Below are 14,397 nucleotides of genomic sequence, written 5' to 3'. Positions count from 1 at the left end.
TTTACTTTTTTACTCCAAAAATGGTGAATCATCCCCCATGGTTGACATCATCATCTTGAATCCTATTGGTTCTTATGAATTTTATTTTAGTTGTACATTTTTCTTAGGAGGCCCATTTTAGACCTCAAAATTCCCCTAATTCCAGCAGCTGTTGCAACTGTTTCTTCACCTCACTTGCTTCTATAACAAACTGCCTGTATAGCCCAATATTTGGCAAGGGGGAGTCTAGTAATAATTGGATCTCGTGCTCCACTTTTCTCTTAGGGGTAACCCTTTAGGCTCTCGGAACACACCTTTGTATGCTTGTAACAACTCCTCCAATTGTTGTTTTTGTTTCTTAGTACACCCCTCTAGGGATGCCTTGCCTCTTATTGACTCTTATACAGACTGACTTTCTCTTAAAAACAATAGAACATACTTCTTGCTAGAACTGATCAATTTCTTCACTTGGTTGGCACTTATCAGTGAAATTTTTTACTTGCCTTTGTGCACATTGATGATGAACGATTTTCCATCCTTGATGAATCGAGACTCGGTACTAGTTAGCTCTCCTCATGAATATTGCATCACGCATGTACATGTATGGACTCCCAAACAGACTCAACATACATCAAGGGGAACCACATCCAGCTCTAATTCATCAATAAAATCAGCACTGATAGCAAATCTAATTTTACACTGTTTTGTCACCTTTAGTTCTACATCCTTATGTACCCATCCCAGTGGATATCGTTTTGGAGGATCACGAACTTCCAACCCCAACTTCTTGACCAGATCTGTTGCAATAAGATTTGCCTGCGATCTTGAGTCAAACAAAGCATCAATCTTCGTCTTCTTGACCTGTATCTTTACATGGAAGAGTTTGGTCATTTCTTTCTCTTCCTGTTGAAGTCTACTCAAATTCACCTCTTTCTCCACTGATGTACAGACAATCTTCTCATCCATGTCTGAGTTGCTTTCAACTTGGTTGCTCGAATCAGTATCCATGAGATTCTTCTTCTTATTATCTTTCTTCTTGTTCTTCGAGTTTACCTCTGGATGCAACTTCCAACACTTTTCCTCTGTATGGCCATCAATGTTGCAGTGGTTGCTAGGATCTTTGCATTGGTGTCTTGTGGCTGCCGTCTTTCTATCTTTTCCCCCTTTTTGCTTCTTCTTCCCCTGCTTAGAAGCTTCTTGTTTCTCCTTCTGCTTCGATCCACTTCATTGCGCTCTTTTCAGGCCTATGTTCTCTAGGTACTATGCCTGTACACAAGCCTCGTCCGCCGATTTGGGCATGAACAACATCACTTGCTCACGTAGATGGCGATGCAGACCCCCCAAATACTTGAGGAGGACATTTGGGTTCTTTGGAGAGATACCCAACATTATAGCCATCTTTCTGAATTTTGTGGTGTACTCCTGCACGCTTTGGCGCGGATTTTGCCTGAAGTAATTCCACCGGATCCACTGGTCCTCCACATTCCCGATGGGATAAAACTGTGACGTAATGAGGGTTTTGAAATCCTCCCACTTAGTCACTGGAGGTTCTTCCTCCAACCTCAGGGTTTCTGTGTGGCTCTCCCACCAAGTCAGTGCATGGCCCTCTAATTCCAGCCGTGTGAATGAGATCTTCTGCACTTCCCCGATTTGATGGACACTGAAATAGATTTCTAGTTGCTGCAACCAGTGGTTCATCTTCAGAGCGTTGATCTCACCATGGTACGGCTTGATATCGACTTTTGCTTCCACTTTAAATAGGGATTGATTCACGGCACTCGAACTGGATTGAACTTTTCCAGGTAATATGTAATTTGTTTTTGGTGTCGACCTCTTGGAAAAGTTTGGATATGTGTGCAGGATCAAGGAAAGGAGAGTTGTGAATGATGTCACAACTATGTACCTTGTGATCCAGAGCAATCACTGTTGAAGGAAAGTGAAGACATATGAGCTTATGAAGGAAGCCCCAGATGTAAAGCCAAGGAGGATACTTTCCGGGAAAGAAGGAATGACATGATGGAGGAAAGTGATGGATGGTTGAACCCTACATGTGAAGAAATTGATGACATTGAAGTCTTGGATCATCAGTCAACTAGAAGACCCTATAAAGCATTGATGATAGAGTCCTTGGGTAAGAGGAATCTTTGGGAGGTCCCTATGAGTAAAGGAAATCGAACAAGTTCCTAAGTGAAGAGAAACTTGGAACTCGTCTCTAATTAAGAGGGAGAGTTAGACACAACATTCTTTTCTTCAGTTTGGAAGAAAGAATGGAGGATTGTGTAATCATTTGACATTCGACACTCTTTAAGGATGTGGTAGGGCATCCAAGACAAGAGTGGGAAAGAGGACCGATATTCTTGAGAGTTGGGAACCCGAGATGAGAATAGTCCTAGTAGGGCATACTCGAAGAACACCCGGATGAGTATGTATGTTGTATTTGTATTTGCATTTGATATTGTAATGTCACGATATATGGTTGCAGATAAAATGGATCAAGCATGATCAAAAGGGAAAGGATCTCCTCCTCTGAAAGGATGCAGAAAGACATAAGTCTAACTAGATGAAATCAACACAATATGTCCTCATATGAAGTATGAGGTAGTTGACTACAATTGAAGAACTCTAAGAGCTCTTGGGAATGAAAGATGTGAGGACAGAAGAGATCGTGAAGTATACAACCTTGATGAAGGCAATCAACATCCAGAAGATCAGGAAGAGTTGACTAGGAAATCTCCCATAATGATGTGAAGACTCTGATGGAACTCCAAAAAGATGAAGACCTTCACAACAGATATCATTGGGAGATGTGTCGACATGTTTGCAGGATGTTGATACCCACAAAGAAGATGTCACTGAAAAAAGCCATCACCAAAAGGTAATATGTAAATTTTTTTTGGTGTCTGACCTCTTGGAAAAGTCTGGGTATGTGTGCAGGATCAAGGAAAGGAGAGTTGTGAAGGATGTTATAACTATGTACCTTGTGATCTAGAGCAATCACTGTTGAAGGAAAGTGAAGACAAATGAGCTTATGAAGGAAGCCCCAGATGTAAATCCAAGGAGGATACTTTCCGGGAAAGAAGGAATGACATGACGGAGGAAAGTGCTGGATGGTTGAACCCTACATGTGAAGGAGTTGATGACATCGAAGTCTTGGATCATCAGTCAACTAGAAGACCCTATGGATATGGGCTGCAGGATGGCATGGTACAGGTTTCGGATGGGCTATAGGCCTAATACCTTGTATGGATGCTGGCAGAACCAACCTCGGACATTCCCCTGCTCCTAGATTGGCATGATTTCGGACAAGGTGTCATCGCACGCAAACAATAATTCAAATGGACAGTAAGCCGCAACCTTTATGGTAGTAAACCCTTCTCTATGGTCTTGATGATAGGTGCAGATCTTGGATAGAAAAAGCATATAGGACTTCGGATGAATACAGAGTACTAACATGAGTTCTGGGCTAGATATATTCTCGGCATGGTTATGACAATCTCAACATGGAGTCTTATTGTCTTGATTCATCTAGGCTTACTATATAGGGATCTATCTCCTAGCAATCTGAATATGTGTTTCAGTGACATCGCAACAGCATTGATGGTCTCGGCATCTATGTGTATCTATGCTCCTACCTCCTCGCATACCTGAAGCAGACCTCAAATGCAATACTAAACGTGGTTACAGTATTGGTGAAGATAGATACGTAGCCCTAATCTCTGTGACCTTCACTATTTCAGTGCAATGAGAGGAAGCAATATAACGGTCTCTTCAAAACAAGGAGGAACAGAACCATAGCATATGCACAATAAGAAGGAACAGTGATAAGGATCATCATAGTCCCGGTATGATCTCATCACAGTCATGATCCGAGCCTTGGAGGTTATATGAAGACAAGAAATCTCTATGACATAATGAAGAGGTAATCATGAATATCTCAGTAATGCAACAATAATGGATTTAATGATGCAGCAATCATGATGATCTCACCGCTGTTTGAGGAAGAGGATTGATGTCTTGGTCTTGGAGAGGCAAATTGTGCCAAGGGTCCTAGTCTTGGTATTCGTTAATGGAATCTCTATAAGAAGAATTTTACGTGGGTTTTCCTCTCCAAGAGGGAGAGGTTTTGGCCCTGGCATAAAGCCAAAAATTCGTTCTTGTCTCTTTTGTTTTTGGTAGCAGTTTGATGAAGTGAAATCACACACTAATAATAATGAAAGATTAAGCTAATATAAATTGTCTAAAATACTTCACAAATTGTTATCATGCATTAGAAGAATTATTGTAATCTATGAATGCCCTAGATTCTTCAACACTATGTGTCTTCCCAATCTCCCGACCCTCCTTCTGATTTTTTCTCTACATTCAAACCCCCGTCTTCTCCAAATATCCCCAACTTATTCCTTAGGGCTGCCATGAGGAGGTTTACATTTCGGTTTATATCCGCAACTTGTTGTTTGAGCCGCGAAAACCTCACCTATGCTAGATCACAAGGTTCGTTTATAGATTCGTCGCCCATGATTAGGGTTTTACAATTCTCAGCGTCATCGATCTAGATCCCTGCAATCTCCACAAAATACCCAAAGAAACCCACTTTGATTCCAAATGATCTATAAACTGCCGTGGATATTCCACTAGACAGTTCGTCACAACAAATCTGATAATATTATATTAAAAATCTAAGATTCTACACTATTACAGTTTTATTTAATTTCTAGATCTGTAAATTTTATTGTAATTAGTGCATGCATGTAAAAGTAAATCAAGCAGAAAAGTAAAGAACGACAAAATAAGCTCACACACACATAAGACACAAGATATGCTCTCTGAGAAACCCTTTTAGGAGAAAACCCCGTTGGAAGGTGAGGTCGCTTCGCTCTCTTTCTCTGTCTGGAAATATGGCTGCAGATACAAAGAAGTAATGCCTCTGGCCTGTGGGCTGCTACAGTGCACAAATCCTTTCTGTGTGCTCTACCTCATATCTCTCCTGGCTATCTTTGCTCAGCTATGGAACAAAATGATCTCTAAAGAATGGAATGCCTTTTCTTCCTAGTGGCCCGATTATAACACAGCCTAATAGCCCACTAGTGATTAAGTTTGACTACATCAACTCTTAACTAGAGTTACAAGATAGACTCTTCTAGAGTCTTTTACATCATAAACACGTGGCTAGCCCCTTTTCAATGAATAATGGGGGCTGACGAGGCATCCTCCCAAACTATAGGTGTGAAAACAGGAAGATCAACTTCTGAGTGGCATAACTTTTGCATACGGACTCCGATTGAGGTGCTTCTGTGTCATTGAAAAGGTCTTTGTGTGTAAAATAGCATGAAAAGGTGCGGCGCTAAAGCAGCAAAGTTTTACCCCCAAAAAATGTCGTTTGATGCCTCAAAACACTCCCGGAAGGTTTCAAACCTCATTTTGCCAAACTAGGTCCCACTAGTAAAAACAGTCCCGTGAGCTTATTCCTCCACTCTTTTCCACTCCAAATGCATCGAGATGGATGACAAACAATATAATGATCCAATTTCGATCAAAGTGCATCCACTGATTTCAAGAAAACTGGACCATTCAAGGAAGACACCATGAAGTTGATGAGTGGGTGTCGTGCTAGATCTGTCCATCCATCAGAAACATTACTAACCCCATATGTTGGCCATGCTGATTTAATAGGCTCAAGCATTTTGTCTACCTCTTTCTTTGACTTCGTCAACAATGTGGTTCTAAGCTTCTCTGACCCAGGAGGCACATACCTTGATGGAGCCCCTTGAGTTAGAACTCGGCACATCTCAATAAATAAAAGTGAGCATGCAATATTAAAGGATTTGAAGTTCTGATAGAAAAAATGCAATGGTGAGATCAAACTCATCCCGTTTCTCTTTTTGAAAAATCTTGTACATTGGACCAAGTGTCATTGCCTTTCTTTTTGCTACTTTTCCCCCACTAGAACTCTCAAATGGAAATTTGTTGTTGCTTTTCCTCAAGAATGGAAGGGGGTCTTCATTCTCTTTTTTAGATGTCACATCCACCTTTGCCATACCAACATTGACCTCTTTTTCCACTTCCTTCTTCTTAGCTAAAGACACTTGTGTACATGCTGCAATTCCACAACTTGGTAGAGAAAAAAAATGAGCTTTCACACAGTAATATATACTCATGAAATGACTTTTGCAATAGTTGCATTTCCAAGCAACATTGCCTCCTCCCTTCATCTTGTTGTCTGGCCCTTGCTCTCTTGTGACACATTTCCACAAGGGATACTTGTTATCTTGAGGCTGTTGTCTTCCCTCAACATTTGAAGTTGTTGTTGTAGCCGCACTTGCAATAGAGGGAACACTTGCAAACCCTGATGAAATTGGAAGAAGAGAGGCATCTCCAATGGGGACATTCTTCCCCTTCCTTTTTCCATCCATGCTGCCCTTGATTGAGCCATGAACGCTGTAAAAAATAAAGAAAAAATGCACAAGTTTGTAAAACAAATGAACATGCAAACCGCTGTAATAAAAATGCAAAAAAAATAGAGAAAAAATGCATATACCCGTTGCTTGAATCGCCTCCAAAATGCTCCCACATCCTTTTCTCTTCGCTCTAACAAACCCACAGCAAACCCACAACGAGAGAGAATGACTTTGGTGAAGTTAGAATGGGCCAAATCGCCCTTTTATGGTCGCACGGAGGTCAAAAAGGCGGGACATGTGTCTTGGAATCGGGACACGATCGGGACAAGCTCAGACATGATCCGCAGGACACTTGTCCCACCGAATCATGTCTAACTCGCCCAATTCGGGACACGTGAGCCCTGGGCAACGAATCCGGTTTCTTAGTTGTAAATATTGTCAGTTATGCATTTGAGAAAACCAAGAGACGTTGGAATTGGAATCCCAAGAGTCTCTCCACTCATGTACAAATTCATGATATGGCTAATGCAATAGACAAGTTAATTCGGAGTTACCCACATGGCCTAATAGTTTCAAAATAACCATCTTTGGCTTTCTTGTTTTCACAGAGCATGGGGACAAACACCAATATTTTTGAATGAGTAATAATAGAATGGTTTAAACTTCTCAAAAATAAAATCTTCAGAAAACAAATTACTTCCAAAGCCTGTTTCTGAAAAGTTTACGGAGCATTCATCAAAAAACAATACCTCCACTGGTAGCTGGGAGGTCTAATTCCCCCTCCACCTGGGTTCTATTCTCCAGAGACATGTTAGCCTATGTGGCAAAAATTTGAACAAGTTGAAAATCCTAAAGAGTAATTCCTATAAGCCCAAAGGGGCAGGAAAATTTGAATATATTGATACTAAGGTGAATAGTGGCATCCGTTGTGATTTGATCCTGGGTCTTGCTCAGGACAGTCCTCTGAAGTTACCGATTCACCAGTTACCATGAGAAAAAAAATTGGAGCATTCTAGGCTAGCCTGTTTCTGAAAAGTTTACAGAGCATTCTAGGTTTTCTTTGCTAGACGGTAGAAACGATTCAGTATAATAATCTTTCTTAGAAATAATATTCCAAAGATTTAAGAAAAATCTCTGTTTTAAATTGAACACCCAAGTCTCTGTCTTACCTTTATGGAAAAAATAGGGCAATTTCTCTTCTGTGTATAATTACTTATGCTTGTCACAAAATTCTCAAAAACCCTGAAACCCAGTTGTTGGTGTGCTGGTTAGGGACATGTCTGCCCTAGCATATATCTGTGTTATCACTTCTATACTTGTGTCCTCAATTTTCACAAACAAGACAATATCTTCAGATATTGGACATCTGGATTTCACTGTCGGAATCCCCTTGTCAGGGAATCTCACATTCTGCATGTATGATATTTCTAAAAAATCATCCTTCTGTGCTTTCTTCAGGGACATCTCTTCTCTAATTTACCCAATGATTTATCAGAGCAAGCATTTCTTCTATGGCAACCATGTTCATGTTCTTTGCAGTGTGTACTAGGCTGTGACTTCTCCTCTGCATCTGGTTTGGTTGCCTCTGCCTGTGCTGGTATGTGGTTTACAAGCATGGCAAGAAGTTATTTGATATGGTTGGCTAAGGTAACACTTCTAAGTTCTTGCAACCATGCTTCAATTTTAATCCACTAAATCTGGGGTGGCTCACCAGCTACTGGAGACTCTTCTCCTTTATATATCTGGTATGGCATTTTTGTTCTGCTCAGTGCTCAGCTTTTTCATCTATGTGCATTATTCTTTTATTTATTTTATATGAATACTTCCTCCTGGTTATAGTGGACTATGAATACTTGTCTGAAACACTGATTAAGTACTCTTAATTCTGTAAATACTAAAAATTTAATCAAATATTTACACCTTGCCTTATGAAACCTTGCACTGATCTAACACTGGACCCTATAGCCAAAGCACCAAGACTAGTCTGTACAACACAATAAGCTTCTTGTACATTGTACTTTATCCGGTATATTTTTATGGATAACAATATTACTCCATGTTTTATAGATCATCAATGGGAGGTACATTTTTTTCACAATACAAGCAACTTAGACGCTGACACGCCCTTCTAACACATGGTAAGTAATCAAACCACCACTTTTTTCTTGCTTTGAAGCCAAATTTTAATAGAACCTTCTCTAATTAAACTGTACAGCCACAATGAAGCAGTGAGAAATCTCTTACTTTTGGAGGTTGATGAGGATCTAGATGGATTTAGAAGCTCTTCTCTTGGCACAGCAGTCTCATTAGATAGTTTCCTCTTGTGTACAAAGTAAAACACAGCAGCTGTCTCCTTCTCCACATAAGAAACTTGAAATCCCAAAGACAAAAGAAAATGATAATTTTTCTTTGCATATGCAATGATTGAGCCCATTCCAAGCAACAATATAGGTGATGCGAGAAGAAAATTTGGTAATTGTTTCAGCTGGAAATATCGTAAGAAGCCAACTTCCCTGTGGCAAAAGAAAACAAAGCAAATTGTGATTTCGATAATTATGGCAATATTCCAATCAACTAACTCAGCTAGAATTTGACAATTCAAGCTCCAACCTACCAGTAATGACTTTGAATAAAGCCATATAGATAAGGTACTCTTGCATTGCACCAAGATCTGCTTCCTTTGAATGATGCCTCTCCAAAACAAATATTTAAGTATCCATAAAGTTGAAATATAAAAAATGGGACAAAAACACAAACTGAACGTAGACAAGCAGCGATAAGAACCTGCAATGCTAACTACAAAACAAAACACATTATTTAGACTTGGGCTCTCCATATGAAAGATTATCCAATTTCTAAGAACTTTATAATCCTTGTTATCGATGATTAGGAATTAGCAACAACAATCGACAGGATAAAGTAGGAGGAAACGGAACAAAATTACTAGCCTAATTCTTTAAAGTGTTGCAAACATCACGATATATGGCAATGTGCGTAAGCCGGTGATAATATCACCTTAAAAATTGCAAATTTTTCTGCCAGTAAAATACATGATAATTTCTGAAAAAACGTCAGTGAGTTGATGGAACTTGAAAGTATCACTGACACTGTAGACAGTCTACCTTATAACTGGAAATTTGATTTATTTTATCTCATTTTCAAAACAGAGTGAAGGCGTTTGAGAGCAAAGGAGGTCTCCACCATTTTTCTTTGAGCCAAGGGCCAGAAATAGAGTGTTTTCATATGCTATCAACAGTTTATTGTGAAGTGGGAATTTATTCCCATCAGCTGTTTCTGTCTTTGCAGGTGTGTAACAATTTCAACATGTTCCTTTTCGTTTTTTAAATGAGATTATTGATAGGTTTTGCAATGTCCATCAGGTTTTCTCTTTATGTCAAGTTTTAGCGCGAGCTCTACTACTTATTTAGATCTGTTTTCTTTTATCTGCAACATTTTTATATTTTGAATCTTCATTTCCAATTCTTTTTTCCCCAGGCTTAATCATTGCTATATAAAAATGCTGAAAGATTTGGACCCTGTGTGGGAAGGAAATGATAAGGGGCATCAGCTGGTCCATCTTGCACAAATGTTGGGGCATGAAATGGGAATTTGTCTAGCTACAATCCCAGAAATCATTCATATTGCCAATAAATCACTTCAGGATATGTTTAAAAAGAGATATGAGAGGGAAGCTGTGAGAATTCAGCATACAGCAGGAGGAGTTGCAAGATCATGCGGGAAAAAAGGAGAGTTTTTCCTCAGCCTCACCTTCCAAAATGCCCTCAATGACCACATTTTTTTCATTCCAGGAAACACAGCTGGTGCACAACCTTCTTCGGTCAATGGTTAAAAAAAAGAAGCGGACAAGCTTGCAGCTAAATGTTGTTGAAGAATGTAACTATGTTTGGTCTTAATAAATTGTACTTGGGTCAAGATGTAATATTTGTCAAAAGAAAAACAAAAAGAATTTTTATTATTATTGAATTGACTTGTTAAAAGCATGGGTTTCATGCTTGGGTAAATTGTTATAGGTCTAGCCTCCATTATAGGCTTTAGGATTGTTTATTTAGGTCAAAATCAATTTGTTTATTGGTCAAAGACTCCTCCATCAAGTTTCCTATCAGCTTCAGATAGATTATCATCAAGTTGGCTACATTCAAGTGAAATCATGTCAGCCTAACCTAAATGGAGACACAACTGCTCAAGAAAGCCTGTCGGCCTATTGCGCATGGAGACAACTAAATATATGAGGGTAAGGTCTTCGCATTATACGAATCACAGAAGTTTCGGTGCAATCTCAGAGGAAGTTTCGGTGTCATTACAGTGAGAAGTTCAGATTACAGAGCTCAGATTTCAAAGAGGAATTTCGGTGAATTTCAGAGATGGTTTGGTGTCACTACAGGAGCTCGGATTAGGCACAAGAATGATTCAGTGCTACTACAGTAACCACAGTTCGGTGCTAATACAAGATGATTTAGGTGCAGTGACAAGATCTAGATGCTGTCACAGTGAAGATGGTTTCATTGCTGCTACAATGACAAGGTCTAGGTGCAGTGAAGGAGGTTTCGGTGCTGCCAAAGTGACAAGGTCTCACAGTGAGATGGTTTTGTTGCTATCACAGTGATAAGGACTCGGTGCTCTCACAGTTACAAGGATGACTTGATGGAGGATGTCTTGGGTCTAGATTGTAAGGGTCTTGGTCGTCTCATCTTGAATCTACTGAAGGAAGAATTTTGACTGGGTTTTCCCCAAGAGTGGGGTTTTGCCCTGGCAGCATGCCTACATCTTGTGTTTTCTTCTATTTGTTACTTGGCATTAGTATTGATGATAAGAAAAGATAATTAAAAGGATCTAATAATAATAATGAAAACATCACAAGTAAATGTCATAATAAGAGAAATCATTTAACTGCTACTCTATGGATTTCCCAACATGGTATCAGAGCTATGGTCATGGTAAAAGAAAGTTTGAAGACCACTTATACAATCTTTGAAGTATTCTCAGAGAAAGGTTCTGTGTATTGAAGATCAAGTCAGCATAAGGAGGGTATACCTCACTCCATAGAAATTGGGTCAGTCAAGTCTCAGAATAGTCACAATACAATAAAGATGTGACTTCACTATAATTTGCTGAGAAAACTTTAGTGGAATTAAGTGATAAAACCTCACATTCTACACAGAAGAACAAGCTTGAACTATCTCTGAAATAAGTTTGGTATACTCTTGTTGCACTCACAGTAAATCTCGAATCAGTTTGGTAAATGCGGATTGAGGTGCAATCATTGTTTCGGTCTCGATGTAATCACTGTAACACAGTTTCGGTGCAATCACTGTTTCGATACCACCACAGTGAAAAGATTTCGGTGTAATCACAGTATGAAGGATTCGGTGCCACCACAATGTGAAGGGTTCGGTATCAACACAGTAAGAAGGTCTTGGTGCCACCACAGAAATGAAGTCTCAGTGATATTACAATGATAAGGTCAAAGCAGTGAAAAATATTGTCTTCCACTCGTTGAAGGGATGATAAGGTCAAGCCTCTAGGGCCTAACCGCTACCCTTTCTAGTAGTCGTGGCCCATTACCCCTCTTCAGTGACCTGCAGGCCTAGCCGAGGCCCCTTTCCCTTGGCGTGAACCCTTGTTGGGCCTTTTATAGCCTTTGTTGCCCCTATTCAGCTTCCTCTAAGCCGCAAGCCTTCTAGGCCTTGTCTCCACCCTCTCATCCCTTGTCATGGCCTCAAAAGGCCTTCTACCCTTGTCGTCAGCCCTCCTAGGGCCTTGTCCCTCTGCCGTTGCCTTTTTCCCTCGAGCCGCTAACCCTCTCGGCTGCCCTCCTTCCCCTCACTACAGCCTCTAAGAGACTCTTCCTCGTGTGTTGCAGGCCTATAAGGCCTTGTATCCCTAGCCACAGGCCTTTTAGGCCTTGCTTTCCTCATCCTTGGCCTCTTTAGCCCTCATTCAATCATTGATTGAGTCTATATTGGTTTGTTGCCTCTAACGTTTTGGTTTTGCAGTGGTTTTGGAGCTAACATTGTGGTTGCAGGTGGGCAATTTCTTTAGAAAGGTATCTAGTCACCAACAAGGCCATAAGGCCTAGTGGTTTGGCCTTCTATCCATCTTCTCTCATCACCCCTCTACATATAATTCTGAAGCACATTGTTTGCAGTGGCATGTTCAAGGCTTAAACACACCTAAAATAAACCATAATCCCATTAATTGATCACTTAAGGCAATAAACATTTATCGTGTGGTTCTATTGGTTGCATATAAGTGAAATTTGAAGGACTGTGGTTGAACTTCAAGGTCAGATATAATCACCTACATTCATCATAAGTCACCTACAGCAGTGACAAAATTACATGGCAGTGGCAAAATAAGTAAATTGCAATCATCTCTCTTCATTGGCATATCATTTGCATTTGCTTGGCATATCTTGTCATTTTTGGAGGACTGTCATAATAATTGGAGGTCTGATATATGCATTTTAAGGTCTGATCATAAGCATGATAGTGATGTGAAAAGTAGTAGACAGTCATCTAATTCCATTGGGCATGCATTCTTGGCGTCCCTTGCATATTTGTTTATGATCTTGTTGTTGGCAAAGTAGTATGATTGAACTTCCTCTCTAGTTCTTCTCTTGCATGCATTTGCATTCTTGCACTCAAGCATTCACTGTTAAGCAATCTTTATAAGGATAATTGGGTAAGATAATTTTGTTGCTCTTGTTCTCTCAAAGTATCATAAGCTAAAGAGTATCATTGTTGAATAGTTCTAATTGTGAGTTTGGTGAATATGCTCTCTTTCTCTCATTGATAGTTAGCATTATTGTGACATTTATCTTTGAAGAAAATTCTCACCTGTCATTGCTATCATATTGCTATTTACTTTAGTGTACTAACTTCTTGTTTCTTGCATGTGATGCTTCACATCTAAATTTATAATCTTGCTAATCAAATCACTCTTAAAGCACTTAATTGATCATCATAGTCGTGATAAGAGTAATCTTGAGATTATCTAAAGAATTGCTAATTGTGTTTATAAAGAATTGAAGTTTCCTCTTTTGTCTCCAATTAGCACATTGGCATTGTCATTTCATGAGAAATTGATCACCATTGTAATCCTGGATAATCTAAGTAATCTCAACAACTTGCTAATTGTGCTGAAAGATTATCATTGTCTAATATTGTTAAGAAACATTGGACTTGCATATCTATTGTTATTTCATGAGCAAACTGTCCATTGTGATATTGGTAATCTTGATAACATTTTTTGGCGCAATATATTTGGTTCATTGAGCACTTTTTTTAAGATTGTTATTGTAAATTGTTAAGTATCTCTTTTCATTGGTCCAAATTGAATTTACTTAAAACATTAAACAACTTCACCTTAACGATAATCATTCATATTTTGCATCCACATTCTAGGATTAGCCTTGCATTAATTAACTTACCTCCAAGCATAAGCTTGGTTGAAAGACTCTAGGACCACCTTTCTCACCCAGCTTGCGAAGTCTAGAACCTCTCTTGCAGTTAACACGGTGACTTTGCAATCGTCAGCCTCTGCAGTGTCGAACGCATCAGGGGGTTAGAACTTAGAACTCTAGGGAAGGTATCATTAATATAGCCTTTGTTGTCTTTCCTTGGGTTTCTCTCCACAACCTACACTAGGGACTAGTTTCAAAACATCTGAGAGGAAGCATTCATAGACATCTAACTTAAAAAAAATTCAAGACCCTGCATTTCACTTAGTTTTAGCTGTCGCATTTCATATAAGATAGTGAGCATCATAAGTAGTAATTGTTCATCTAGTGACTTGGTAACCAATTTATATTAAGCAAGTAATTATGACTCCATTAAGGCCCTGGTCTCTCGAATAACTTAATCTAATTGTGCTAATAATTAAGTTTGCTAAATCATCATTTGTCGGGTTGCTAAGCCATTTAGTTGTGTCTCCCGGACTAGTCGGTTCCCGACAAGTCTCTCATCCACACATTTCATATGGACTACCCTCCATAGCCTGTTGT

General features: G+C 39.4%; 1 protein-coding gene across 1 annotated transcript in view; it reads right to left on the bottom strand.

The window, feature by feature from the left end:
* The window catches only part of LOC149251710 (uncharacterized), a 140,249-nt gene that overhangs the window by 54,814 nt on the left and 71,038 nt on the right, over positions 1 to 14,397 (bottom strand). The window contains exons 5-6 of the mRNA XM_089459542.1: positions 8,989 to 9,170; positions 8,619 to 8,887 (exon numbers count right to left, since the gene is read on the bottom strand). Of these exons, the coding sequence (XP_089315668.1) occupies positions 8,619 to 8,887; positions 8,989 to 9,170 (451 nt within the window). The remainder of the gene's footprint in view (positions 1 to 8,618; positions 8,888 to 8,988; positions 9,171 to 14,397) is intronic.

The sequence above is a fragment of the Pinus tabuliformis genome, chromosome 7 (assembly GCF_031772625.1).
Source record: "Pinus tabuliformis cultivar Carrire ecotype Pingquan chromosome 7, CPIR1, whole genome shotgun sequence".
In the NCBI taxonomy this organism is placed as follows: domain Eukaryota; kingdom Viridiplantae; phylum Streptophyta; class Pinopsida; order Pinales; family Pinaceae; genus Pinus; species Pinus tabuliformis.
Note: the sequence above shows the minus strand (reverse complement) of the source record. Positions and strands in the feature narration are given on the sequence as shown.